General features: G+C 48.9%; 1 protein-coding gene across 1 annotated transcript in view; it reads left to right on the top strand.

The window, feature by feature from the left end:
* Positions 1 to 26,941, top strand: part of anos1b (anosmin 1b) — a 57,731-nt gene that overhangs the window by 18,446 nt on the left and 12,344 nt on the right. Inside the window, exons 3-7 of the mRNA XM_064330197.1 lie at positions 10,734 to 10,796; positions 13,500 to 13,707; positions 15,474 to 15,658; positions 17,255 to 17,384; positions 25,849 to 26,051. Coding sequence (XP_064186267.1) covers positions 10,734 to 10,796; positions 13,500 to 13,707; positions 15,474 to 15,658; positions 17,255 to 17,384; positions 25,849 to 26,051 — 789 coding nt within the window. The remainder of the gene's footprint in view (positions 1 to 10,733; positions 10,797 to 13,499; positions 13,708 to 15,473; positions 15,659 to 17,254; positions 17,385 to 25,848; positions 26,052 to 26,941) is intronic.

The raw sequence follows: 26,941 nt of genomic DNA, 5'->3' as shown, positions 1-26,941 counted from the left end.
ACGTCATCCAGCTCTTTTTTACTGTAAAATAACATGTATTATTATTATTATTATTATTATTATTATTATTATTATTGGTATCCATCCATCCATCCATTATATAATACCCACTTATCCTGGGCAGGGTTGTGGGGCGGTGCTGGAGCCTATCCCAGTGAGCATTGGGTGAGAGGCAGGAATACACCCTGGACAGGCCGCCAATCTGTTGCAAGGGAATTATTATTATGATTATTATTATTAACTGAATAAGACCGGTGCATTGTGCTGAAATAAAGAGCTTGTGGTATGGGGGATGACTGTAATGCAGACTGTCAGAGTACAGGCCGCGCGGAATCGCTGGACACGCGTGGAACTGTGCGCCTCTCCTCGTCCGAAACATCGCTCCGCATGTGGATTCTTTCTTTCAACCATGGGGGGTATGAGCCCGTGAAAATTAGCATGACAGTACACTAAATCAGCCCCCCCCCCCCCGGGGGTCCCTCTCAGTCCATCCATTCGGAGCGAAATAAAAATGTTTGAAAGTAAAATCCGTTTCCTCCCCCCCTCATCTCCACGGAGCTCGGTCGGCCTCTTTAATCTAGGCTTCTGGGGCGATTTGTGTTTCCTGAAAACGTATTTTATGGATGTATGTTGGTAATCACCCTGACTGAAAAATAAAAACAAATCCCTGTGTTAAAGTGTGGAACAGACATCCCCGTCTTTTCCCTACACAAGTAGAAACATTCATGTTGCCGTGACGCGGCAGCGTTGGGCGTGTGGTGGTACCAGCGTCTTGCTGCATGCCGAGCGTGAAAAATTGTGGGGTAGTGAGGTCCACCTGAGCCCAGGTTGTGGCCTTGCTTCTAGGACTGCAAGCACAAATGCTCGCATAGAGGCGTTGCGCTTTGTAAGCTTTAATGGGTTTTTCCTCTCCTTTCGTTTGCTGCGTGTTTTATACAGACCTCTCAACGACGGGTTCCACAAAAAAAAAAATCCTGTCCTCGGTTAAATGGTGAATGGTACCAATTTCGTCTGCCGCATCACACCGATCGCTTCGTGAAGTCCTCCTCGTACAGCCAATACGCTCCATCCTAGCTACTGCCTTTTCTCCTCTCCCCCCCTACCCCTTTCACCCTGAAGCAATCGTATTATTATTAATTCATTCTTCGCTCTCGCCTTTAACCAAGGTGATATGCAAGGGCACCAACGTTACATTTTTAACGGTCTTTTCAGACCCATAAAAATTGCTTTTGCCCACGGCTGTTTTACTGAAGGGGAAGCGTAGACGCCTTGCGGAGTACAACGCCAGCTTCTGCGGTTGGCAGTGCGTTGGACGATGGCCTTCAACTCGTCAGAATCTGTTATTGATTTCAGAGTCACGAAATGAGGAAATGGAGGTTAACTGAACTGACACCCAGACAGAGAGTTTTGAGAAGAATAGTCGGAACCGGCGATGCATTTGCTGGTAAATTACTTTTCCTTACTTTTTTGAATGATGTGCAATTTAAAATGGTGACAACGGGATTGGCTTAAAGGAGAGTGTTTCCCTCAACACTTGCAGTGTGGTCTGTTAGCTAATGACCTCTGGTGTGGTTTGGCCTTGGTTTGGTTTTTTGTGCTCAAAACAGGAGGCTGTTCTCCTCAGATAGTCTCTGCGTTGCCATCAGCTAATTGAAAATATTAACTGATCAATTAAATCGCCTAAAACCAATGGACTACAACCCTGGTCCTGGTTTTACTATAGCTTTAAGCTTAAAGTTATTGACCCTATGGGGTAATTTGTCCTCTGCATGCGGCCCATCCTAATTACTTAGGAGCAGTGGGCAGCCACATAGCAGTGTAGTGTATGGCAGCAGTGTAATATAATGGGTAAGGAGTTGGACTTTTTACCTAAAGGTAGCAGGTTTGATTCCACACTGCTGTTGTACCCTTGAGCAAGGTGCTTAACCTGCATTGCTCCAGTATAAATCCAGGTGTATAACTGGATACGATGTAAGGCGCTCTGGATAAGAGCATCTGCTAAATGCCTGTAATGTAATGCAGTGCAGCACCCATGGAAGAACTCCGGTTCTGAGGCCAGCGCCTTGGCAGGAGTATACCTCACCTGACATGCATGTCTTTTGGTGTGGGTTTGCTCTGCAAACATGGGGGAAGAACACGCAAACTCCACGCAGAGAGGATCCAGCCAGCCGGGACTTGAATCCGGAACCTTCTTCTCGCAAGGTGACAGTGCTAACCCACTGCGCCACCGTGATTTTTCTGTGACTTGAAAAAGAAAAAAGAATTTCAGGGGAGGTTTTCATCCTCAGCTCAACGCCCACCATTGAGTCACGGAATGTTCGTCCTTCACACACTCCCTGTGAGAGAGTGACAGTTGGAAGCAGGGGGGTGACAGCTGATTCAGCTGATGGAGTGACATGACTGACAGTTGGGGGGGGGGTGTTCAGGAGAGGGGGGCACCACAGTGCTGTGGCAGGAACCCCGGGGGGGCCTGGAGCTGCAGGACCATCAGGTCTGCCTTTGGCTGACAGGCAAGGAGCCCTGCGGGTACAGGGATGTCTCCTTATTCTCCAAACGAAAACGAGGGTGGGAAAACAAACCCAGCTGCGCGCTTTGCGCCGGGTCAAGTTCAGGTCCTCTGGTCGGCCTGGCCTGGCCTGTCCTTCACCTCAATTGCCCCCCCACAACACCCCCCCCCCAAACAGATTTAAATGGTTATCCCACGGCCCTGTTGCAATTAGCAGGTCGGTTGCCACAGAAACTCACCAAGTTCTTGTCCAGTATTCAATCAACATTTGTCCTTAATGTTGACTTTCAAGCAAACACAAAATGACCGACTGTCCGACTCTTTCAGCACAAACTCAGCTCGGTGACTGTGTGTTAGCACTTGCTTAACTCGTCAAACTGTGTCGTGAAGGAAAAAGGTTCTTTCTGGCTCTTTCATTGGTGGTGGGTGAGATGAGTTCCCCCTCATCACTGTAAAGCACTTTGAGTGTTCAGAAAAGTGCTAAATAAATGCAATGATTCATTAATTTTCTTTCTTTCTTTTTTCTTTCTTTCTTTCTTGTTTTCAGTTGTTAGTCAAATTTAAGGGCAAATGTTAGTTGAATCCCAGCTATTGTCTATGACATCACACACTAGCCTCGTCCAGGTACATTCTGAACGTCCTCCCAGGTGAGTTCAGGTGAGTGTGGTGGGAACGGAGAGTGCGGCTTTCAGCCTTTCAACATCACAGGAGCAGCTGCGTAGAAGTGTAAAATAAAACTCCTTCCTCCCAAACTCTGGCTCTGCTAAACTTGGTGTGACACCCATTTTTTCCCTTTTCGGTGTCCCATGTGCCTTATCCCAAATTTGTGTGATTGATTTTTTTGGGGGGGGGGCCTGGGGAGTCGGGCCCGTTCGGGAATCTCTCTCTCTCGGCCGCAGACGCGCCCAGCAGGTCGCTCTCGTTACCTGTGGAATGCGCCTCCCGAATCTGATCGATTACGGAACGCCTGACAGCTGAAACCGAAGACCTGAAGGTCCGGGAGTTCAGGGAGAGCCGTGATCCACTCGGCATTCAGGGGTTTTTTTTTTTTTGTTTTTTTTTTTGCTCTTCCCCTTCGTCTTCCAGATAAAGTCGCAGAAAATTTTTTTTTTTTTTTAAACACACCCGCGAAAGTTGTGTTTGACCGGAGCGCTGGTGTGATTTCCCCAAGCGGGGCATAAATCAGTTCCTTGGGAAATATTCGTTTTCTCCCCATGTTTAATTTCTCCCCTCCGTGCTGCTAAATGCTTGAAACGGGACCCAGGAGGATTCTTATCTTTGGCAGTTAAAAAAAAAAAATAAATTTAGAATCCGCGGAAAGACAGAATTCTGTGAAGGAGCGAGAGAGAGAGAGAGAGCGACGTGACTTTGAGTGAGCGTTGCCGTAGCGCCCCATGCCGGGAGATAGCAGGGGATCTGAGGACCTGAGGGAGTAATTTTACTGGCGGGACCAGATGAGCCATGTTGGCCTGTCTGCAGTGTGTGTGTGTGTGTGAGCTCACCCACACACACCCTCACACACACACACACACACACACACAGCAGACAGGGGAACGCGGCTCATCTGCTTGTGTGTGTGAGCTCACCCCACACACACCTCACCACACACACACACAACACACAGCAGACAGGGGAGACAGGCTCATCTGCTGTGTGTGTGTGAGCTCACCCTCACACACCCTCACACACACACACAACAAACACACACACAGCAGACAGGGGAACACGGCTCATCTGCTGTGTGTGTGTGAGCTCACCCTCACACACCCTCACACACACACACACAAACACACACACAGCAGACAGGGGAACACGGCTCATCTGCTGTGTGTGTGTGAGCTCACCCACACACACCCACACCCTCACACACACACACACACACAGCAGACAGGGGAACACGGCTCATCTGCTGTGTGTGTGTGAGCTCACCCTCGCCGCCACATCTGAAGGGCATTAGCACCTGGGAAACACACGTTGGCGCTTTTTTGGCGTGATTTATGTGCTGCCCCTCAACCCCGGGCCGCGGTCTTCTGGGGAGCGGAGAGGGGCGGAGAAACGAGGAGGCTGTCAGGCTTGTCTTTTTTCGGAGGAGCCGTTGGCCCCCGTCACCCTGCCCCAGTCCCAGCCCCGGCAAGGCTAAACCTCTCACCCTGCAAGTGGAGACAGATGGAGGTGGGGGCTCGTCCGGGATTGGCTGGAATCAGACCGTTTCTTCAGCTTTCTCTGTCCATCTGCGATACCTTTTTTTTTTTTTGGTTTCTTTCTAAATTACTGGAGAGGGAAGCTTTTTTTTTTATTTTTGAAGTGTCGTCCATATTGCCCGATAGACCTTCCACCTTCCATCCTCCCCAATTTTTTTTCCCCCAAAAAATCCAGGAAGTCTCCGCCCCCCCGTTGTGTTTTCAGGGGCAACCTGCGACCCAGCAGGAGTCCAGTAAAAGTTCTGCTTTTATGGCCGTAAGGTTGATGGATATCTAAATCCGGGACCGATGACTTAAAAGAGCGTCGTTTATCATCGCACGGTCTTACCGCCTGGCAGCGAGATCTAAACAGTAGCATATTTCTGACCCACGGCAACCGAGCCATACGTTAAGCCTCCGACGACTCACTTACAGTGTCTGTCCGTCGCAACATTGGCGGTGCCGTCCAAAAAATTCCGTTGACTGCACGTTAAAATATAGCTCCCATGTGTCTTGGCTTGCGGATGGAGTCTTCGCTAGATGAATCTGTTAGCTACCCGACGCTCAGTGACCCGGGGAAGGCTCGATACACCCAGTTAACTTTATACCGTTGAAGTTACCTCACGGGACGTTGCTTGGCAATTTAATTTATCGACTGGCACGGATGAGCTGGAATTCCGGAATCCAGGATGAGCAGTAGCCGTGGCAACCGACAGCACGATAGAACCGCGCGGCGGGTATCGGGGCGTGGACCACACTGGAGATGAGGCCCGGAGGAGTTTCCCCGTGCGTGCCCGCCAGACGTCCGTCACACCGCGCCGTGAGTCCAGGGTTACTCCGAGCGGCGGGGGGGGGGGGGGGGGTAGGCCAGTGTCTGGCGCTTGGGTGTCCTTTTTTTCGCGGGCGCTAAGACATTCCCCAAAGAACACGTCTACACTATCCAGAAGCTTCCGTCAAGACCAGAGCAAGCCGAGACTGAAGGGGCAAAGACATGAAAGATGGGAGGAAAAATAAAGGACTCGAAAGTTATCACTGGCCAGCCAGCAAGCTAGTATTTGTCATTCTTCCATTTTGTACAGTTCGGGCTTCACGTGAAGACTTGGATCAGGCACTGTGGGTTGGGCAGCAATCTTACTCATGTTGCATTGGTGGGGGGAAAAAAGGCAGGTTTAATATTTTACTATTAATAGTAAAACCATTCTGTACATTTTTGGAGTGTGAATTTGGCAGTGGTTATATAAACATTTTCCTGTAAAATTGAAGAAAAATATATATTTCAAACAGTAGGCCTGACCATTTGTGATCTACACAGGAAGCACTTGTGAGGTTGCTATGGAACAAGAAGCTAACATTGAGAAACCACAGCTTTAATATAGCAGCCCCTTTGTTTTGTTTTACATTTATCAAACCGCGCTAATACGCTGTGGTTAATAATATAGCAGCCGCTTTCTTTTATTTCACATTTATCATACGCTGTGGTTTATTTTCCTGCCCGTTCACCTCCAGAATCGTAACCGAACCTGTCCGACCGGAAAAAAAAAAACAGAAAAAAAACCTTTTCAGCTGAAAAGGTTTCACCTGATTTATGCGGGTTTTCCCAAATGAAAAGGACCTTCGCAGCGGCGGCGCTATGGACTTTACGATGCCGACTCGCCCTTTGCCTTTGTGAAATAATAGAAACGAGGGGGTCTAATTGTAAGCAGATGCCTAAGATGATTTTTTATTTTTTTTTTTGGGAGAGAGACCGTGCGAGACCCTGCCTCTCTCTCTCTCTCTGGACCCCCGACCGAGCGGAGGCGCATACTTGAACCTGCGTTGCTCCCATTAACAATTGCTATTAATTTCGGTAAATGGGGATTATGTTTTCTCTTCTTTGAGGCACAAAGCCAGCCACCCCCCCCCCCCCTCTCGAGGGGCAGGAGTAAATCGAGGGGACGCTGTGTGTGGATTGACATGGCAAGGAGAGCGGGGGGGGGGGGGGGGACGTTGCTGGAAACACTAAGCGGTGGGATGGGCGGGATACTCTTCTGTCTTCTGGGAGGACGTGGTGAAGACGAGCAGTGGAGGAAGCAGACCCTCAAACCAAAACCAGAGCCTCCATTTTGTCTCGCTTCACCTTTTACATTTAGAAACGCGTGTTTCGGGACAAACGTGATTTTGGGGTCTGCGAAAGGTACCGGATCGTGGGGAAACCGAACTCTTGTCAAAAAGGGATGTAATGAGGGCGTCAGTGTAGCACAGGGGGTAAGGAATGGGGCTTGTAACCAAAAGGTCATAGCTTTGATTCCTGGGTAAGGACCCTGCCGCTGTACCCTTGAGCTAGGTACTTAACCTGCATTGCTTCGGTATACATCCGGCTGTATAAATGGATATAATGTAAAAAATTTAAAGATGCTATGTAAAGGTTGTGTGAGTCGCTCTGCTAAATGCCTGTAATGTAATGTAATGAAAAGTGCTCATCACGGTACCACAAGAACTGGCGATCATCTGGAGGAGCTGCACTGATGTGGAGCACGCAAACGTCCCGTGTTTGCCCCGCTTGCCAAACCTTGTCCTGTTTCGTTGCTGCCTACAAACATGCCCTTTGAAGCTGCCAAGGATAGGGAATCATTCAGAGGCATTTCCAGGTCGTAAAATGTTTAGCAGAAGGATTATGGTCCAGGTATCCGCCACCTTTTACATCTTATCTGGGGCACCAGCTTTGCGAAGAGTGTCAGGTGTCGGTCACAATAAAAGAAAAGCACTAGCACATCAGTGCCCTACACGTCCTCAAATTAGTGCAGTGGATAACCTTCGACAGTAGAAATAAGAGGTATATTCTTATCGCCTCCTTGCAAAGGGAGGACCTTTTTAAAAAAAAAAAAAAAGTTGTTGCGCTTTGAAGCAGGGGGAGAGAACCGCGGTCTGGATTCTGTTTTAGGACATAGGGACAGATTTATGTCAGCCCTTTTTAAACCCCATCCCCGCCCCACCCCTCCTCCTCCATCCCTTGCTTCCTCCTTGCCGTTGCCGGGTAACGTGTTGTCACGTTTGAGGACTCGCAGACGCTCGGTAGCGTTCGTGCGCGCGTTTGATGTGCTGGGCGCGTGCGCACGGCTGGAGATGCCCTTTGCCAATGATCAAGGCCGGCTCTGTACATGGCCCGGGGCCGCCCCCCCCCCCCCCCCCCCCCACCCGGCCTTGGCTTGGTGTGATGGCGCACGTCCACGCCCGGGAGCAGCCCTCTCGACCTTTGACCTCCCTCGCGGCCTTATTTGACGGCCCTGTACCCCGTCTGCACAGCCAGCAGAGGCTTCGCTAATGAGGTTGGGGAGGGGTTGTGTGCAGACTCGGGGAGGACCTCACCCCCAGCGTCCTTCGACGGCAAGCCGCGATACGCGCCATGTGTGCCTTTTTCAAGGGTGGCCGCTTAGAATGGATTTCTGTAATTTGTGCTGTCATTATTACCGTGAATTATTTAAGGTTTCCCCCCCCCCCCTCACCTTGTTATTTTAAAGGCTCCTGTGAAAAGATGTCAGGAAATTAGGTGACATTGAACTATTTTTTTTTAAAGAAGAGTAATTTTTTATTTTTTTCTTCTGGAATCAGAAGAAATTAGCTCAAGGCAACTGGATATGTTTTTACGTTTTTATTGAGGGGTTTCTGAACAAGCGGCTAATAAGAGGACCCTGACGTTCGCTTGGCTTGGATGTGTTTTTGGAGAGGAGATGATTCGCTCGTTCCTGCTTTGCTCGGTTTCCAGTCCAGACCAGGGCTCTTCGGGAAAAAAAAAAAAAGAAAAAAAAAGAGTTCAGCCAAAAGAAGTCTATCTTTCTAGGGAAGGGAATGGATGGTGGCAGATGTCGGAGTGATGGCTGGGATAACGCGGAACAGATGTCTTAATGTTCTCCAGGCCTTTTTGGAGAAGCGTACCGACGCGGGTCCTCCAGAGGGGGCCGGGGACCTGGCTGTGAGGAGGCACCTTTGATAAATTAGGCTGGAGTCAGGCGAGGGGAAGCCAGTGCCAAGCAGAGGGCAAGAAGAGGAGAAAGCACACACACACACACACACACACACACATATACACACACACACACACACACATATATACACACATACAAACTCATACACACACACACACACACACACTCATACACTCATACACACACACACACACACTCAAACACACACTCATACATACACACACACACACACGCTCGCACACTGATACACACACACACTGATACACACACACACTCATACACTCAAACACACACTCATACACATGCACACACTCACACACACACACATACACGCTCGCACACTGATACACACACGCACACACACATACACACTCATACACTCAAACACACACTCATACACACACACACACACACACATACACACTCATAAACTCAAACACACACTCATACACACACACTCACACACACATACACACTCATATACTCAAACACACACTCATACACACACTCACACACACACATACACACTCATACACACACACACACGCACTCACACACACATACACACTCATATACTCAAACACACACACATACACACACTCACACACACACAATCACACACACATACACACTCATACACACACACACGCACACACACATACACACTCATACACACACACACACACACACACACACACACATACAAACTCATACACACACACACATTCACACACACACACACACACACAAACACACTCTCATGCACATGCACACACACTCACAGACACAAACACACAGATACAGACATGAACACACACACTGACTCACACACACACACGCACCCTCATACACACACACACCCTCATACACACACAGACACACACACAAACATCACTCACATTTCTATTTTTATGAGACTTCAGGTCATTCTGAAGGAAAACAGAACAATACACAAATCTTGTAACACTACTAAGACCTTCACGGTGTCCATTTTATTCTGCATAAAAATAGAAAATCTGTTTGCTTTACAAATGCTAGTGTTGATTTAATGTGGGAATGCACATTCCAACCAGCATCAAAGCCTATTTTAGAATGATAGATTTTCTTGGATGAAGCTTTAGATCTTGAAATAGTGGGCCTTAATGTTCAGCTCTAGACTAGGCCGGCTCGTTTTACCAAGGTCCCGCGAGGTTAACTGAAATCCTTCGGCCACCTTGCCTGCCATCCGGGTCGTGTTCAGGTACGCCTGTGAGCGCCGGCCCCCGGGCCAGGTGTCTGTGAAGGACATCATCCCGCCACATCTCGTCAAAAGATAAGACTGCCCCCCCCATACCCCCGCCAGTCTGCGTGTGTCCGAGCAGACAGAGCAGGGACCGTAACCGCCGCCAGCTGAGGTTTTTTTACGGGTTGCTGTCCGGATTTGTGAGGTTGCAGGGAAGTGACCTGTCCTGGTGCCGATTGGGTGGTCGGTTTGTGGGCAGGAGGGGAAGGGAGGGGAGGCGTCGGGGGAACCACAGATGCCTAACAAAGAGTTTTTACAGCATTTTCTTTTTAAAAAATCCCCGCCCTCCCCCCAGTTTGGAATGCCCAGTCACGCTCATTGCGACCTCTGTGGTAGATTCGGGAGAGCACAGGCAAGCGCACGGTCTCCGCCCAAGTACGTGATGTCATCGCTGCTTCTTATCGCACCGCGTTCCACAAGTCGGGCTCACACAGACACGAGTGGGAGGAAAGCACTTTTCATGAGCAGCTCAACAGGTGGACCTGCAGGCCCTCGGTTTGACCAGCAGGGGGTCGCCGGTGAGCAATGAGGCTGGTCGGAATCAGCATATAGCACACTCTCAATTCTTGAACATATGACCAAATTCTCTGTTTTTCGCGAATATGGCAAGACGGCGGTTAAGATGAGGAAATAAAGGCATGCAGCTGCTACGTTTTCCCTTGTTTGTGGAAGTAAACACTCCTGTACTTTTCTGTGTACGTCATTGTATTTTATGACTGCATTGATTCTGTGGTGTATTTGAGGTGGCGCGTACTGTCCTTAATTCAGTTTTTTGTTTGTTTGTTTACTTTATTTGCTTGCAGTGTCTTCAGCCTTGCAAGGAATTGTGGGAGCTAAGGAGAATTGCATCACATAAAGCTTGTGAGGTAAGCACTGTGATGGCATGTTTTCTTTTTGGGACAAGGTGGGGCGGGGGGGGGGGGCGGCAGGGTGGAAGGGTTTGGGGTATGGAAGGTGAACACTGATGACATTACATTACATTACATTCATTTAGCAGACGCTTTTATCCAAAGCGACGTACAAAAGTGCATTTTCATGATCGTAGACAACTGCTGAACACGGGTTCAGTAAGGTACAATTACTTATTTTGTACAGCTATTTCTAGCCGAGAACAATGAACACTATCCTGGTCTAACATCTGCAAAGCCAAACTAGGCAGAAGAATAAGCTACAGTATTAGGATGAATACAATTTACCAAGAAGTGCAGGGATGGGGCAACATGTAACAAGTGATAGGAAAAGGTTTTTTTTTTTTTTTTTTTTTATAAATACAGCGTCGTGGTGGTTATTCTAGGTATAGTCTGAAGAGATGAGTCTTCAGGCCACGGCGGAAGATGGATAGTGAGGGGGAGGTTCGGAGAGGGACGGGGAGTTCATTCCACCACTGGGGAGCTAGGGTGGAGTAGCTCTGTGATCCCTTTGGGCGGGTGGGAGGGGTTGCAAGACGCCCTGCTGCCGCAGAGCGGAGTGGTCGAGCAGGCACATAGAATTGAGTCATGTCCTGCAAGTAGATGGGGGCTGTCCTGTTGGCGGCAGTGTAGGCAAGGGTCAGGGCTTTGAATCGGATCCTGGCAGCGACCGGTAGCCAGTGAAGTGATCGCAGCAGAGGAGTGACGTGGGAGAATTTGGGGAGGTTGTAGATGAGTCGGGCAGCGACTGATGAAAGTCGGGGTCTGCAAGAGGTGCTGGAAAGGTATGGGGTTTTCTGGTTTTTGTTTTTATCTTAAATTGAACAACCGATTCGGGGGCCAAAAGAATGTTATGTATGGTATGTTACATGTTCAATCTCCTCATCCTGCCACTCTCAAAGATTATGGCTGCAGACCAAGAAGCAACCAGTCCATTCAGTTCCCAGTTTCAATTCTCTGTCTCAATTCTCAGTCTAAATTCTCAGTCTGAATTCCAAGTCTCAATTCCTAATCTAAATTCCCAGTCTCAGGTCCTAATCTAAATTCCCAGTCTCAGTTCTCAATCTAAATTCCCAGTGTCAATTCCCAGTCTAAATTCCCAGTACCAATTCAGTCTAAATTCCCTGTCTTAATTCTCAGTCTAAATTCCCTGTCTCCTGACCACACCAGCTCTATTCCATTGAACCAAAAACTTTCTTCAAGGAAGACCTTTGATGGGAGGGGAGTAGGTGGCGGGGTTCCAAATGATTATGCTCAGGAATATCGCCCCTTATCAAGTTAAATTATTCTGGCCTTTAATCATTCCACGGCGAGAGCATGTTTAAAAGGAAAACCTCGCGTGTCTCCCCGGTTTAAAGACGTCAGACGGGGGGGGGGGCGGGGGGGATGTTGGGAATGCAGCGTTCTGACAGAACCGCAGAGGGAGAGAACAGAGGATAATTGAAGACCATTAGATGAGTCCACAGTCTGCGCTCTTTGGGTTTGTGTCCGCGCATTAGCGGCAAACGTTTTCGGGGGCGACGGGGTTTTTAGCGATGACAGGAAAACGCCGTTCCCGCCCTTTTTACGGTGTCAGAAGGCATTAGCGGCGCAGAACGAGCTCGACCCTAACGAAGCGCCTTCTCAGCTCGTAATCGGAACAGTATTGGAGGTCGTCCCTCCGAGAGGGTGTCGTGTGTGTGTGTGTGTGTGTGTGTGTGTGTGTGTGTGTGTGTGTGTGTGTGGCTTAGCCGCGTCGTCGCGGCTGGGTAAGTATCCCGCCACGTGTTAATGGGACCTGCTATTAGCGCTGACGAATGAGGCCCAGGGCCTGTCCCCACCCTTCCTGAGCTCTGTGATTCATTCAGTAAAGGGGGGTGGGGGGGCGAGGCGGGGGGGGGGGGGGGGGGGACGCGGCTGCATCAGACCGGAGAAGTGTTGAGTTAAGTAATACTTGGTGGTGTTCCTCAAATGAACAGCTTTCAATTGGATCCAGCCAGCTCTGCTCTAACCCGCCAACCCCCCCCCCCACCACCACCCATCCCCCTCTCCCACACCCCCCCCTGCACCCCACCCCGCCTCCAGCTGTCTCAAAGCACAGGCTCTCTGTCTCCTCTGGGTTTGTTTCGGGCAATTACCAGGAAGGTGCCAGCGTTAAACATACAGCGAGTGTCTGTGTCGGGCAGAAAATAGCCTTGGCAGGGTAGGGTTTAGGGTTAGCATTAGCCGCTCACTCGCGTAGCCAGGGGGTGGACAGCTGTCTCGACTGCGTTTTTTTTTCTCCCTCTGAATAAAATGCCCCTCAAACAGGGAAAATGTCTTTGTGAGATCCGTGGCCGCACTGTAAACAAAACACATTTTTAGGCCCTTGTGGAGTTCAAGTTCAGGCTTAGTGCAGTGCTGGATGCTCTCCTGTCTGTATGTGAATGGATGAGCCAAGACAGACCAGACTGCCCTTTCTCCTCACTATGTATTCTTATGTTCTAGATGGGCTGAATGGCCTGTTCTCCTCATTATGTGTTTTTATGTTCTTATGTTCTAGATGGGCTGAATGGCCTGTTCTCCTCATAATTTGATCTTATGTTCTAGATGGGCTGGATAGCCTGTTCTCCATTGCATGTTATTTTGTGTGCTTTGATAGTTAATTCTGGCTGCCCCTCCCCCCCTCTCCCCGTCCCACAGAAGCATCACGAGTGTGTGACCAGCGCGGAGTTCCTCACCTCGCTGCAGGCGCTGAAGCAGGGCGACTGTCCGCCGGCCCAGAAGGCCGCGGGGTTCGCGGCGGCCTGCGTGGAGAGCTGCAGTGCGGACCGCGAATGCTCGGGCACCAAGAAGTGCTGCTCCAATGGCTGCGGGCACACGTGCCAGGCGTCCGCCAACCTCTACAAGGGTGGGTCTGCGTGTGTGTGTGTGTGGCACACGTGCCAGGCTCCCGCCAACCTGTACAAGGGTGTGTGTGTGTGTGAGTGGGTGTGTATGTGTGCACCCGCCAACCTCTACAAGGGTGGGTCTGCGTGTGTGTGTGTGTGTGTGTGAGTGTGTGTGTGTGTGTGTGTGTGTGTGAGTGAGTGCATGTGTGTGTGTGTGTGGCACACGTGCCAAGCGCCCGCCAACCTCTACAAGGGTGGGTCTGCGTGTGTGTGTGTGTTTAAGCGTACGTGTGTGTGTGTGTGTGTGTGTGTGTGTGTGTGTGTGGGAGGGGTGGGGGGCGGATGTTTGTGGGGTTTCTTATTTAGGTTAAGCACCCCCTACATTATGTTCCCAGGGGTCTGCGGACCCCCTTGTTGAAAACCCAGGCCCAAGAACGGCGCCTTAACAGGATGAGCCACCCAGCAGCCCACACAAGATAGTTCTGACTGCACCACCTTACAAAAAGCTTCCATATCTGAGACAGTAGTCGAGCAAATCCAAGCCTTTTCCCAATATAAACATGCACCCGGCCCCCCGGCAGCACTCTGCAAGGGTGGGGGGTTCTCCCCGTTTCTAAAAACGCAGCTGAACTTCCCGGCCCATTTGCTCTCAATGTACTGTTTCCTTTTGAACTGCTGCTTTTACTGTTTAATGCCCCCCCCCCTCCGGAACAAGAGCGCATGCTTTCATCCTGAGGCAGAATCAGGACTCCCATTCATAAAGCAATGAAGTACTGATAGGAGATCAGTTCAGCCTTTTGGTTCTTAATGGATAAGGTTAGGATACAGACGGGATAACAGACCTTTAGAATACAGGCCCCCTGATCCACAATCCACTTCAACATTTTAGCTCATAATGGATAAGGTGAAGACATAAGGCATTGAATTAAAACACTAATTTGTGGATGTTGTCTGTTGATGTATGTGGCTAAACGCAGGCTAAGCGCACAGAGGGACTCGTGTTGTTGTGCATATTGGCATTTGCAGGCTGTTTTATTTGGTTTTTGTGTGTTTGAGTTTGACTGCGGTCGGTGTGCCTGCTGTGTGGTGCATTAATGGGGCGTACCATTGCTCATGGGGGGAGGGGGCGGGTGTTCTTTTACAGAGCTGGTTCTGTCTTCTCGCTGGAGAAAGAACAAACTCTTCTGCCCAATCAGGAGTGTAGAATCTGACTTTTGAGTGTGAAGCGTACTCCTCAAATGCAGTGAGTAGGCCAGGGGGGTGTTAAATCTTATCCGAAAAAGTCCACGGGTGTCCAGTCTCATCTGGAAAAAGGGCTGGTGTGGGTGCAGGTTTTAGTTCTAGCCCCAGCACTAAGACACCTGACTCTAGTTCCCAGGGTCTTGACTGAAGAGTTCATTAGTTGAATCAGGTATCACACTGCTGGGGCTAAAACAACAACCTGCACCCACACCAGCCCTTTTTCCAGATGAGACTGGACACCCGTGGACCATGTAGTTCCTCCTCAACTCTCCACCAGCAGACTGCTCTAGAGCGGATTTGGAAAAACCGGTCCAGTAGCTGTCGAACCTGCAGCTGTGCTGACAGGCAGCTGCTGACCACTGTATGCGAACTGGCTGTAGTGTTCGTCTGTGCTCTCCTAATTTAATAGAAGATGGACTAGTGAATATATTTGACCTTTCCACATTGGGATTAAAAGACAAAAACAAGGGTGATAACGATTGAGTTTAAAAACAAAAATTTAAAAAGACAAATTGACCTCTGACCTTTGACCTCTGCCTGTCAGGTGTCCCCCTGAAACCCAAGAAAGACATGTCCTTTGTGGAGGACCTTTTGGGTCAGCTGGAGGTGACATGGATGTCCAAGTTCAACGTGTCAATCGAGCCGGTGCTGTACGTCCTGCAGAGGAGGTGGAACTACGGAATTCACCCCAGCGAGGATGAGGCGTCTTCCTGGCAGACCATTCTTATGGTAATTACTTCTATGGTACTACTATAGTAAATATTTCTATGGTAAATATTTCTCTAGTTGTTAGTATTTCTTTTTTGGGTATTTTTCTGTAGTATTTCTTTTGGTAACACCTCACAAAAACAAATGAATCGCTAAAATAAATGAATTTTCTTTTTGGGACATTGCAGTTGAAAAGTTGAACTGCTGTGAAATTTGCAGTTTGTAATTTGCAACCTGGATACTTATGAATGGCTGGCACCTGATGATGGTTTCAGGTAATCAATGGTGAAGGGGGGGGTGGGGGGTGTTGTTTGTTTTTGAGGGGTTAGTTTCACTTGACCCAGATACTTTCCCAAATAGGCTTTCATGAATTGAAAATATAGGATCAAAAAAAATAATTAATTTAATTTCAGTTAATTTACTGAATTGAACTGAAATGGAGCTGGCCAGAAAGCTGTGTAAATGTCTCTGTGCACCTGCTCCACTGCAGCAGAGTAAAACTCTGGGGCTGATTTGGCGGCAGTTGGAGGAGGAAAAGCATGATGCCTTGAGCCGTCCCACCGGTTGGGTCGGGTGTCCTGTTATGTTTGTGGGGTTAGAAAGGTTAGGAAGCCTCTCTCTCTTTTTCTTCCCCCCTCCCTCTCTCTCTCTCACTCTCCCCCCCCCCCTCCTCCCTCTCTCTCTCTCTCTCCCTCTCTCTCTGAATCACTGCCAGAGTGCGGTCCTGTCTTTTCGATCCCTGAGCTCTGGAAACGATCAGCCGCGCGGCTGCTTAATTGCACACATTCGGGGCATCAGCACCAATTACATCAGCGGGGTCGTCAAGGCAACCCCACGGTCGTTGGGGGGCAGAGCGGGACACGGGTGGGGGTGGGGGGGTTGGGGGGGAGGTTGTTTGGGAGGGTGGGGTGGGGGGCGTGTAAGGGAGTCCCGACACAAACCGTACGCGCATCTATGAAGGGTTTGTGCCCTTACCGAAAATCCTGCATCTTCTGTCTACCCCTCCCTGGGCTCGTTCATTTCCGCTTCATGCTTTCCCTTTTTTAAAAATCATTTTAAAGTTTTCATTATAGCAGCAGTTCACAGGGCTACCAGCCATCGGTAGCCGTGGAGAAATGGAACACATATTGGTTATTACATTTCTGACAGGACAAGGAAAAGACACGTCCTCTCTTATACTCTATTTGTTTATTTATTTATTTAATATTTTTTATTGTCTTATTGTTTATTTGTTTTGTTTATCTGCACCTTTCATTCATGGGTGAAATGCATCATCCCTCACCCCTCAAAAAAAAGGTGCAAAATGTAAGTAAAATGCAATAAAACTATAAAAAAAGAGGACTTTAAAAAAAGATACAAAACAAAGCTCAATGAAAAGTCCTCCTTTAAATAGTATGTTTTGAGTGTTGCGTGATATAATAAGTGTGACTGAGGGGGGCAGTCCGGGTGAACCTGACGCAGCGGATCATTCCAGAGAGGCTGTCTGTCATCAGCGTCGCCGTGGAGATATCCTGTCAGAGCGGTGTCACCACGCGGGTCTTATCAGCCAGGGGGCCCAGGTGATTGAGGAGGCGGGCGGAGTCCGATTTGTCTTAATCGCTGTGACCTCCCCCACAGACCATGGAGGACCGCGCTGTGCTGAAGGACGTGCGGCCCCACAGATGGTACCAGTTCAGGGTGAGCGCGGTCAACAGCCAGGGCACCCGAGGGTTCACCACTCCCAGCAAGCACTTCTACTCTTCCAGAGGTGAGTACCCCAAACTCCCAAACTCACTCTCCCAGATGGGAGTACCCCAAACTTCCAAACTCACTCTCCCAGAGGGGAGTACCCCAAACTCCCAAACTCACTCTCCCAGAGGTGAGTACCCCAAAACTCCCAAACTCCCTCTTCCAGAGGTGAGTACACCAAACTCCCAAACTCCCTCTCCCAGAGGTGAGTACCCCAAACTCCCAAACTCACTCTTCCAGAGGTGAGTACCCCAAACTCCCAAACTCACTCTTCCAGACGTGAGTACCCCAAACTCCCAAACTCACTCTCCCAGAGGGGAGTACCCCAAACTTCCAAACTCACTCTCCCAGAGGTGAGTACCCCAAACTCCCAAACTCACTCTTCCAGACGTGAGTACCCCAAACTCCCAAACTCACTCTCCCAGAGGGGAGTACCCCAAACTTCCAAACTCACTCTCCCAGAGGGAGTACCCCAAACTTCCAAACTCACTCTCCAGAGGGAGTACCCCAAACTTCCAAACTCACTCTCCAGAGGGAGTACCCCAAACTTCCAAACTCACTCTCCCAGACGTGAGTACCCCAAACTCCCAAACTCACTCTCCCAGAGGGGAGTACCCCAAACTTCCAAACTCACTCTCCCAGAGGGGAGTACCCCAAACTTCCAAACTCACTCTCCCAGAGGGGAGTACCCCAAACTTCCAAACTCACTCTCCCAGAGGGGAGTACCCCAAACTTCCAAACTCACTCTCCCAGAGGGGAGTACCCCAAACTTCCAAACTCACTCTCCCAGAGGTGAGTACCCCAAACTCCCAAACTTACTCTCCCAGAGGTGAGTACCCCAAACTCACAGACCCCAGACCCTCTCTCTTTTTTTGGATAATTTCCTGCAATCTGATTGGTTCTCCCCAACATTAGCCAGTGTTCTGTTATGGGTCAGTGGATGAGTTTGTTCAAATTGCTGCTTTCAGTTGGTGATCTACACAGGCTCATGATTCATCAGAAGTGACTAATTGTTGGCGTATTAGCAAAGCTCATCCCAGACTTATCTCACATCAGTGTCAGTCTGGTCTGGGTTTCGGTACCGTATGGTTATGGGCCTAAAACATGAGGCCAATGAAGTACTGCCTGCGTCCTTCTGTCTCTGAATTTAGTTCCCAACGATTCAGACCCCACAGGCTCCAATGCTTGACTTTTCTGAGTGGAGGTGGCTTAATGTAGTTAATGTTAAATAACACTTAAGTATCTGATGAGGTTTAATAAGCGATGAACATTTAATTGAATCTGTGAGTATTTACAATAACAGGGCCAATGAAGAGTTCAGGGTGCGACTGATTCATGCCTGATTTCCGCCTGTCTGTCTGTCTGTCTGTCTGGCCGCCCTCGCTCATGTCTGTCTGTCCGTGTTGTTGGGCTGTCTAGTTATTTCCGTAGACCTGAATTGAACTGTTTGTGAAGATGCACAAGCAATGGAATTTTTAAAAAACCATAGCGTCTGTAAGCCATGGGAAACTAGTGTAGTTGACATTGTCCAGCTGATTTTTAAAAAAAAATATGATCAAATGAAACCGATGAAACAAAATGAACTGACTTATTTGATACCGTTCTGTGCTACAGAGAACTTCGAACTAAATTTAGCATGCTTGGAAAAGTGTGTGCCAAACAGAGCTTTTAGCTCGAGAAGGCAGGTACTTTGAAAGCGGTCTGACCAATGAATCACACTGTCAGCATCGGTCAATTGACGAAAACCAGCTCTCTTGGCCGGAATCTCTCACTTTTGTTTGCCTTAGCTCGGCAAAGACAGCGACGTAGACTTTATTTAGACACGGCTCTGGATTAATCCTGTGTGTTTCACCGAACTGACCAGACCCCCTTAAACCCTTAAACGGTCTGAAGTGTGTTTGATCGAATCCAGCCCTCTGTCTCCCTACCGTTGACACGGAAACGTTCCCTTTCATCGCACCATCGCCGACTTCATCGCTGGGTGCGGCCAAGCGCGATCCCGCGAACACCAGAAACTCCTGTTGCCATGCCGACGGCAACTTCCTGCAGCTAGGTGGCAGGATGCAGGGGAAGGAATGCTGGGAGCCAGGGTGTATCTGGTGAATCTGCGGAATCTGTGGCACCACATCAAGATGTTAAAAACACATTCTGAAATGACATTCATAAGCAGACATTTTTCCACGGTCCTTCTTCTCTTTGAGGTTTTGGATTAAAAAAATAATAAAATATATATATATTTATATATGAGAAAAAATGTAGTTTTCATCAGTGTTGTCTGGTTGTTATTCTTAACAGGGCCCAGTCTTTACGACAGCACTGAGAAGGTCCGGGTTATTTCGGTCGCTGGCCTAGAAGTGTAGCTTGTTTTTTTCTCTCACTGAAACAGATCTAAAACAGTTTCATGTTGCTGAAGCTATGTTATTGGGAGGATTCGGTTCATATAGTCTTTGACCACAGGGACACTGTCATCACCACCATTTAAAGCCAAGCCCAACTCACCCCCAAAAAGGATCACAGAGATTTAATTGCTAGCAGACTGCGTTAATATAATATTCACAGCCAGGGGCTGCTGGAATCAACACATTTGACGGGACATACTCTCTATGTCCAAGTATGCAGGAGCAGTGGGTGTTTGTGTAATGAGTAAAGCATTAACTGCAGACCTGGCTTAGCTGCATAGACTTAACCTCTCCACTAAATGAGTAGCACCAGACCCACAGCCTGTGTATTCTTATTTATTTACCAGCAAGAACTGTTTACGGAGCTCTCCACAGCAGTTGGTAGGCTGGACGCACACACAACAGGTGTGCTATGAGCGTATGTTTGCATATTACGCTACATTAGTGGGTCCCACTAGCTGGTCGACTTAGAAGTAATTGCCCTCGTGTTCTCCCTTAGAGAGTCCTTTTGTTTGTTGTCTTTTGTTTTTGTTTTTTCAGGAGAGCACGATCCATTCTCCTTATGTATTCTTTAACTTAAGTATTTAGACAGGGAGAGAAAGCAGAGAGTGTTATGGATAGAGACAGGATCACTGTGCGGAAGGAGACAGGGAGTGGAAGTAACATCCCGGCTGCATGGGGGGTATTTGTATACGGACTGCGCCACATGATCTCCCCAGAAGGGGGGGGGGGGTTGGTGTTACGAGCAGAACCATAGCTGTTCATCTCCCGTTTCATGGCAGCTGCTTGACTCTGAAGCTCAGCTCAGCTCAGCTCAGCTCAGCTCAGCTCAGCTCAGCTCAGCTCAGCTCAGCTCAGCTCAGCTCAGCTCAGCTCAGCTCAGCCCTGAAGCACCGCTGTGCTGTGTTCTGGTCTGGCCTGTACTTGTCTGTCAATAAAATTTTTTTTTTTTTTAAAGTTTTAAAAACGATCTTGCGAATCGCCCCGCACTTCACCCCCGCTCCTCATGGCGCATTCCGTGACAGCGTTCTGTCTGCGTTTCCAGAGAGGAGTCCGCCGTCCCCCGAATCTTCGAACGGCGCGCTTCCAAAAAACACGAGAGGCAGATGTGTTTTTTTTTTTTTTGGCCTGAAAACTTACCCCTTTAATGATCTGTTATTTATAGGCGATTTCTCGCTCGATGTGCTTGGGGGGGGTTCAGCGCGGTGCCGAATTTTGTGGCGTGGGAGTGCAGAGCGAGGACTAAAGTAATAAAGCACTTCGCTGCGACCTTCTGCCTGTCAGATCCATAAGCCTCAGCTCAGATGAACGTATTTCATACGCGGGGCTGATATCCTGCGTGAAATCCACCTCCTTGGCAAATATGGTTTCCAACTGAAATCATCTTAGGAGACTATCAAGTTCGTCTGCAGAGTTTCCTGCCCCCCAAGGTTAATATATTTCCACCCCCTCCCTCCACCCCCACCCTTTAAAAAAAACGAAAGATAGCTTTCTCAGAGATACATTCACTTGTCAACATCCATCCATCCATTTTCTATACCCGCTTATCCTGAGCAGGGTCACGGGGGGTACTGGAGCCTATCCCAACATGCATTGGGTGAGAGGCAGGAATACTTCTCAACATGACACAATAAAATTAAGATGAAATTAGTTATGGACAAAGAGGACCAGCTTGCCACACAGCTTTGATGAGCTCTCTTAGGCCAATGGGTAAGGAGCTGGTCTTGTAACCTAAAAGGTTGCAGGTTCGATTCCAAGGTAGGACACTGCTGTTGTACCCTTGAGCAAGGTACTTACATTACATTACATTACATTACAGGCATTTAGCAGACGCTCTTATCCAGAGCGACTTACACGACTTTTACATAGCAATACTTAACCCTGGATTCAGTATATATCCAGCTTTATAAATGGATGCAATGTAAATGCTATGTAAAAAGTTAGGTTGTGTAAGTCGCTCTGGATATAAGCGTCTGCTAAATGTCCGTAATGTGATGTAGTCATGTGTGAGTAGCTCATGCCATCTCCCACAGGGAACTCCCAGCTTCATCACTGGCTGAATTTACCCTTTGTGTTCATCTTACAATGTTTGGTTCTCAGAGCGTTTCCAGAACGTTTGGTAAGCTGAGAAAGCAGAACGTCTCCAGTGCCCATGCGATCGTTCGGTTTCCTGGATGTCGCACGAACTTTATCCTTAAGCCACAGGGAACATTTCAGGAACGGCCTTCGAACAGCCTTGCTCAGCTCAGTTTAAAAAAAATATTTCAACCCTTTGAGGTGTGAGGTCACAAGTATGCGATCAGCATGTTCTTAACTGAACATTCTAATGATGGTGTAGCAATCACTCCCCGTGACTGAAAGCAACAAAGTTCTAGAACACCGACTTAAAATTCCGAGACAGAAACCTTCCAAAAAATGTCCTCTTCAGAGGGTTAATTATGGGTGTAATAAATAGATACAATGTAATTTTATCAGGCATGTCGGCTATGCCATTTCAAAGCTTTAATTTCAGAGCACTCTTAAAGTGTATTTTACATGATATTTCTGTGCGAATAATGATGATCTTCGCGGAATGTTGGCGGTAATTCTGTACGCAGCCTGCCCGGAAGGTTTTTTTTCCCTTCTACGACTGTGACAGAACTTGGAACTATAAAATGTTCTGAGATCGTTTGAGGAATGTTCTCGTTGAGAACGCGAACTCACAGCCGAGCGGGGATCGTTCAGCCGGAATGTTCCTCCGAATTCTCGACGCATTTTTGTCCGCCGGGGTGGAGTGTTCGAAGTCTGAAGAGGCGACATCGGACCTCTTATTTCCTCATTTAATCGCCTCGCAGGTGACGGGCTTATTGAAACATAAACAGAAACAGTCTTCGTCTTTTTTTAATTTTTTTTAAAAAAAGGGATTATTTCAGCATGAATGGAGGGAGCTCATATTTTCACCCCCGCCCCCCTCCCGTAAATTTTCTGCCTCGGCAGGACATCTTCTAATAATTAGATGCATTACATGATGTATATCTGAGTATTTTGGAAGGATGAAAAACATGCATCGGGGGGGTGCGGGTTGGTCGGGGGGGGGGGGGAGGTGCAGGGGTCAGAGGTCAGGCGTGTAGCTGCCATCGCTCGGGGGGGAAGCCGAGAGAGATGAAAAGCAGCCGAGAGGGCTGATTGGCCGGTGAGGAAAAATCCAAGTGACAGGTTGTCAGGGACGACCCGAGGCCTCGCGGGGCCGCGGCCCCCGCCCTCCGCCCGCCGCCGCGATCCGACCCCCCCCTCGCTCGCTCGCTCGCTCGCTCCCCGCGAAATGGAACCGTTGTTTTGGAAAAACCGACTTTCGATGTCCGCCGAGCGACTTCGCAGAGGTGCGGCAGACCAAACACGGCGTGTTCAGAAGCAGCAGATCCCCCCCACCCCGACCCCCAACCCCACCCCCCTCACCCCCCGAAGGCAAACTGCTGTCACTGATTAACCAGTGTCCAGCTTTCATTCCTCCCTACCGTACAGTAGCCGCTATGCGATATCAAAGCCATCTTCCTTCGCCTGATTATGGAGAGTCAGAGGTTATATCATTGCGCTGCAGCCGCCTCGGGTAATGCAATATTTTCCCCGTCATTTTTTTAAAGGTAAGGGTGGGGGGGTGGGAGGGGCAGAAGGCGAAGCGCGGGGGGGGGGGGGGTTGTCAGGAATGATAGCTGGCCTCAGGCCTTCATCTGAACCCCCCAGGAATGTTAGCGGCTGTGCCGTGCGAGTCTCTAATGCCAGCGCACTAATGCAGCACCCGTAGGCCCTCTGATTGGTCACGGTCCCGGCTAGCTCTGAGTCCTTTTCCACCTGTAAGAACGCAGCGCTGCGTCGAAGCACTGCCCCTGGGTATGATTTTACATACCTCAGGATAATTTACATACTCCCCCACCCCCTATAATTACTTTAAAATGAGAAAATGATGCAGCCCAGGCCTGCGAAAGAGTGGTGTTGATACACTAATGGTGTGTGTGTGTGTGTGTGTGTGTGTGTGTGTTACTAGGTGCGCTACGAGGTAGTGGTCTGAAAATGGCAAGTATGTTGGGGTGAATGGCCTGTTCTTGTCATTCTTGTCATTATGTGTGTATGAGTCTGTTTGTGTGTGTACACTATTTTTAATTTTGTTTATTAGGTAATAAAATGGGTTTTCTTTTCAAGTTCGGGGTTACTTCTGTTCTATGTTTGGGAGAGTGTTGTTAATTTCATCCCCACCTTAGCTAATACACCAGTTCTTTGTCATGAAAATAAAGCATTTTTTAGTGTAAGAGAGAGATGCAGATACAGAGGTACAGAGAGAGAGAAAGAGAGAGGGGGGGAGAGAGAGAGAGTGAGAGAGAGACCCCATACCCACCTCCACCTCCACCTGACCCCACCTGAGATGGATGACTGTGCACTCATCACCTGAGTGTACCTCCATCTCCGAGAGAGAGAGAGAGAGACCTTGTACCCACCTCCACCTCCACCTGACCCCACCCGAGATGGATGACTGTACACTCATCACCTGAGCGTCCCTCCATCTCCGAGAGAGAGAGAGAGAGAGAGAGAGAGACCTTGTACCCACCTCCACCTCCACCTGACCCCACCCGAGATGGATGACTGTACACTCATCACCTGAGCGTACCTCCATCTCCGAGAGAGAGAGAGAGAGAGAGAGAGACCTTGTACCCACCTCCACCTCCACCTGACCCCACCTGAGATGGATGACTCCGCACACTCATCACCTGAGCGTAGCTCCGTCTCCGAGGTCATTTCGGCCGCCCATCCGTCACTGCCCTGCCGGGCGAGAGCCTCCGTCGCTACGCGCTAGCAAACACAACCGGGGGCCACATGAAGCAGGGAGGGGGGGCTGTGGAGTGAATAAAGGACGACAGCATGAAGCAGGGACGGGGGGGAATAAAGGACGACAGCAGGAAGTAGGACGTGCGTCCTCCCGAAAAAAAAATCCCCCCCCTCCCCACTCGATCTGCCCTCCCCCATTTTTAAATCAGTCCCCCCCTCCAGCTCTTTATTTTTTCACGTCTGTTCTTTTTCAACTTTATACTTCACCTTGCCGAATCACACTCCTTCCAGATGTTGGGTGCTGGAGTCCTCGTACTGAGGAACTTATCTTTCGATTACCACAGGGCTGCTCAACCCTGTTCCTGGAGATCTACCTTCCTCTTGGTTTGCATTTCAACCCAAATTTTATGTGAGAGAATGTGAGATGTAGCACAGCAAAAAGGCCTTTCCATTTCACCGATGTGATGTGAGCAGTCATTCAGGGTTGGGTGGTCCGCAGCAGTGTCTTGCCGCTGCTTGACCACACCCCCCCCCCTCCCCCCCCCCTCCTCCCCCCACACCATCTTTCCCCTTTCTTCCTAGCAGAATTTGCACAGATCAGCACATTCTCACGCACGTCCTCCATTTGTCTTCACCTGAAGCTAATGCAGTTTTTATGCATTCTGATCTTACCCTCATCAGTCACAACATTCTACACACACACATTCACAAACACACACACACACACGCACACATGCACACACTCACTCGCAGACACACACACACAAGCACACATACACACACACACACACAAACAATACACGCACACACAAACGCATGCATGCATGCTTGCATGCACACACACATGCATACACTCACAAACACATGCACACGCACACGCACACACACATGCATACACTCACAAACACTCACAAAGCGCTTTGGATAAAAGCACTATATAAATGCAGTCCATTTACCGTCCATTTACCATTTACATGCACATACAAATACACACACACACACATGCACACACTCACAAGCACATGCACACACAAATACACACACACACACACACACATGCACACACAAACACACACACACTCTGTAACCTTGCTGTCTCTCTCTTAATTTTATTTGTATTTTTTTGCTTAGTCGCACGTTTTGTGCGGTTGTAGGTGAGCTCGGGTTCCGCACCCCAAGGCGTCCATAAACAAACGCAGAGAGGGGGCGCCGATGGAGAACCGGTTCGGTTTGAGCTCCACCTTCACCTTCATCTTCACCTTCGTCTTCATCTTCTCCCCCCTCCAGACCCGTTCCCGCCGGAGGCCCCGCGGAACGTGCGGCGGGGGAACTTTTCGGTGGGGGCGGACGGGGGCGTGACCGTCCCGCTCCGGTGGGACCCCCCCAGGGAGGGGGACCTGCCCGTCCACCACTACAAAATCAGCTGGAGCGCGCGCGGCCCCCGCAGGACGGGACTGGACAGGAAGGAGAACTCCAGGGTCACGGAGGGGGTGAGCGCTCCGACCTGCCGGCACTTCCTGTCAACACTCACGCAAATGTCATATACAGCAATATACTGGAAATATATGCATTGGAAACTTTTTTGGTTTCTTTCGGAAAATATGATGAAAACTATGTTTCTCAGCAATAAATTTTGTGCGTTACCTGAAAGTGGTGATAATTTGTTTATTTGCCCATATATTGTGAAGCATTGCACATGATAATATATTTTAAAATATATGTAACATATATATTTTTATTTCTAGTACACACTCAGTTTCAGTGAGCAGTAAGAAGTTAGGAACCAGGCCTGGCTCAGATACTTCTCAAAGATCTGCACCAGTGTTTTCAACATTTTCTGCCATCTAAAGAGTTTTGTCTCAGTGACAGAGCATTTATTCCAAACAGGTAATTAATAATACCAGTTCCATCCAGTGAAAAACTCCTGTTTTCAAGAACCAGTTATACAGATGGACGTAAGATGAGTGAAGGACAAGGCTGTTAATAATGTTTCAGTTCTCAGAAAACGCTTAGAGGTCATTCTACCAACTTGCTTTATTTTTTATTGATTTTTGGTTGCTGTACTGGAGGACAGGAACAAAAAAACCAAGTGCTGGGGGCTCGCGTTTCCTTATTTTGTCTGAAGCGAAAGTCGATTTGTCGTCAGCTCCGAAGGGAGAAAGGCGTCCAGCGACAGGAAGTCATAATAACATCCACATCCTCCACGGTGACGGAGGAGGCCTTAAGCCTTAACACATGTGCGGGAGTTTGTCTGGACGCACGCGCGTTCAGACACACCGTGATGAAGCACATGTTTTGGCGTTCCTGAGGTGCTGGAAAAGGTACCTAGTCAGTCACGATTGGCGTGTTGAGAAAACAGGCAATACATACAGCAGAACTT

Source organism: Anguilla rostrata, chromosome 4, assembly GCF_018555375.3.
Source record: "Anguilla rostrata isolate EN2019 chromosome 4, ASM1855537v3, whole genome shotgun sequence".
NCBI lineage: Eukaryota > Metazoa > Chordata > Actinopteri > Anguilliformes > Anguillidae > Anguilla > Anguilla rostrata.
Note: the sequence above shows the minus strand (reverse complement) of the source record. Positions and strands in the feature narration are given on the sequence as shown.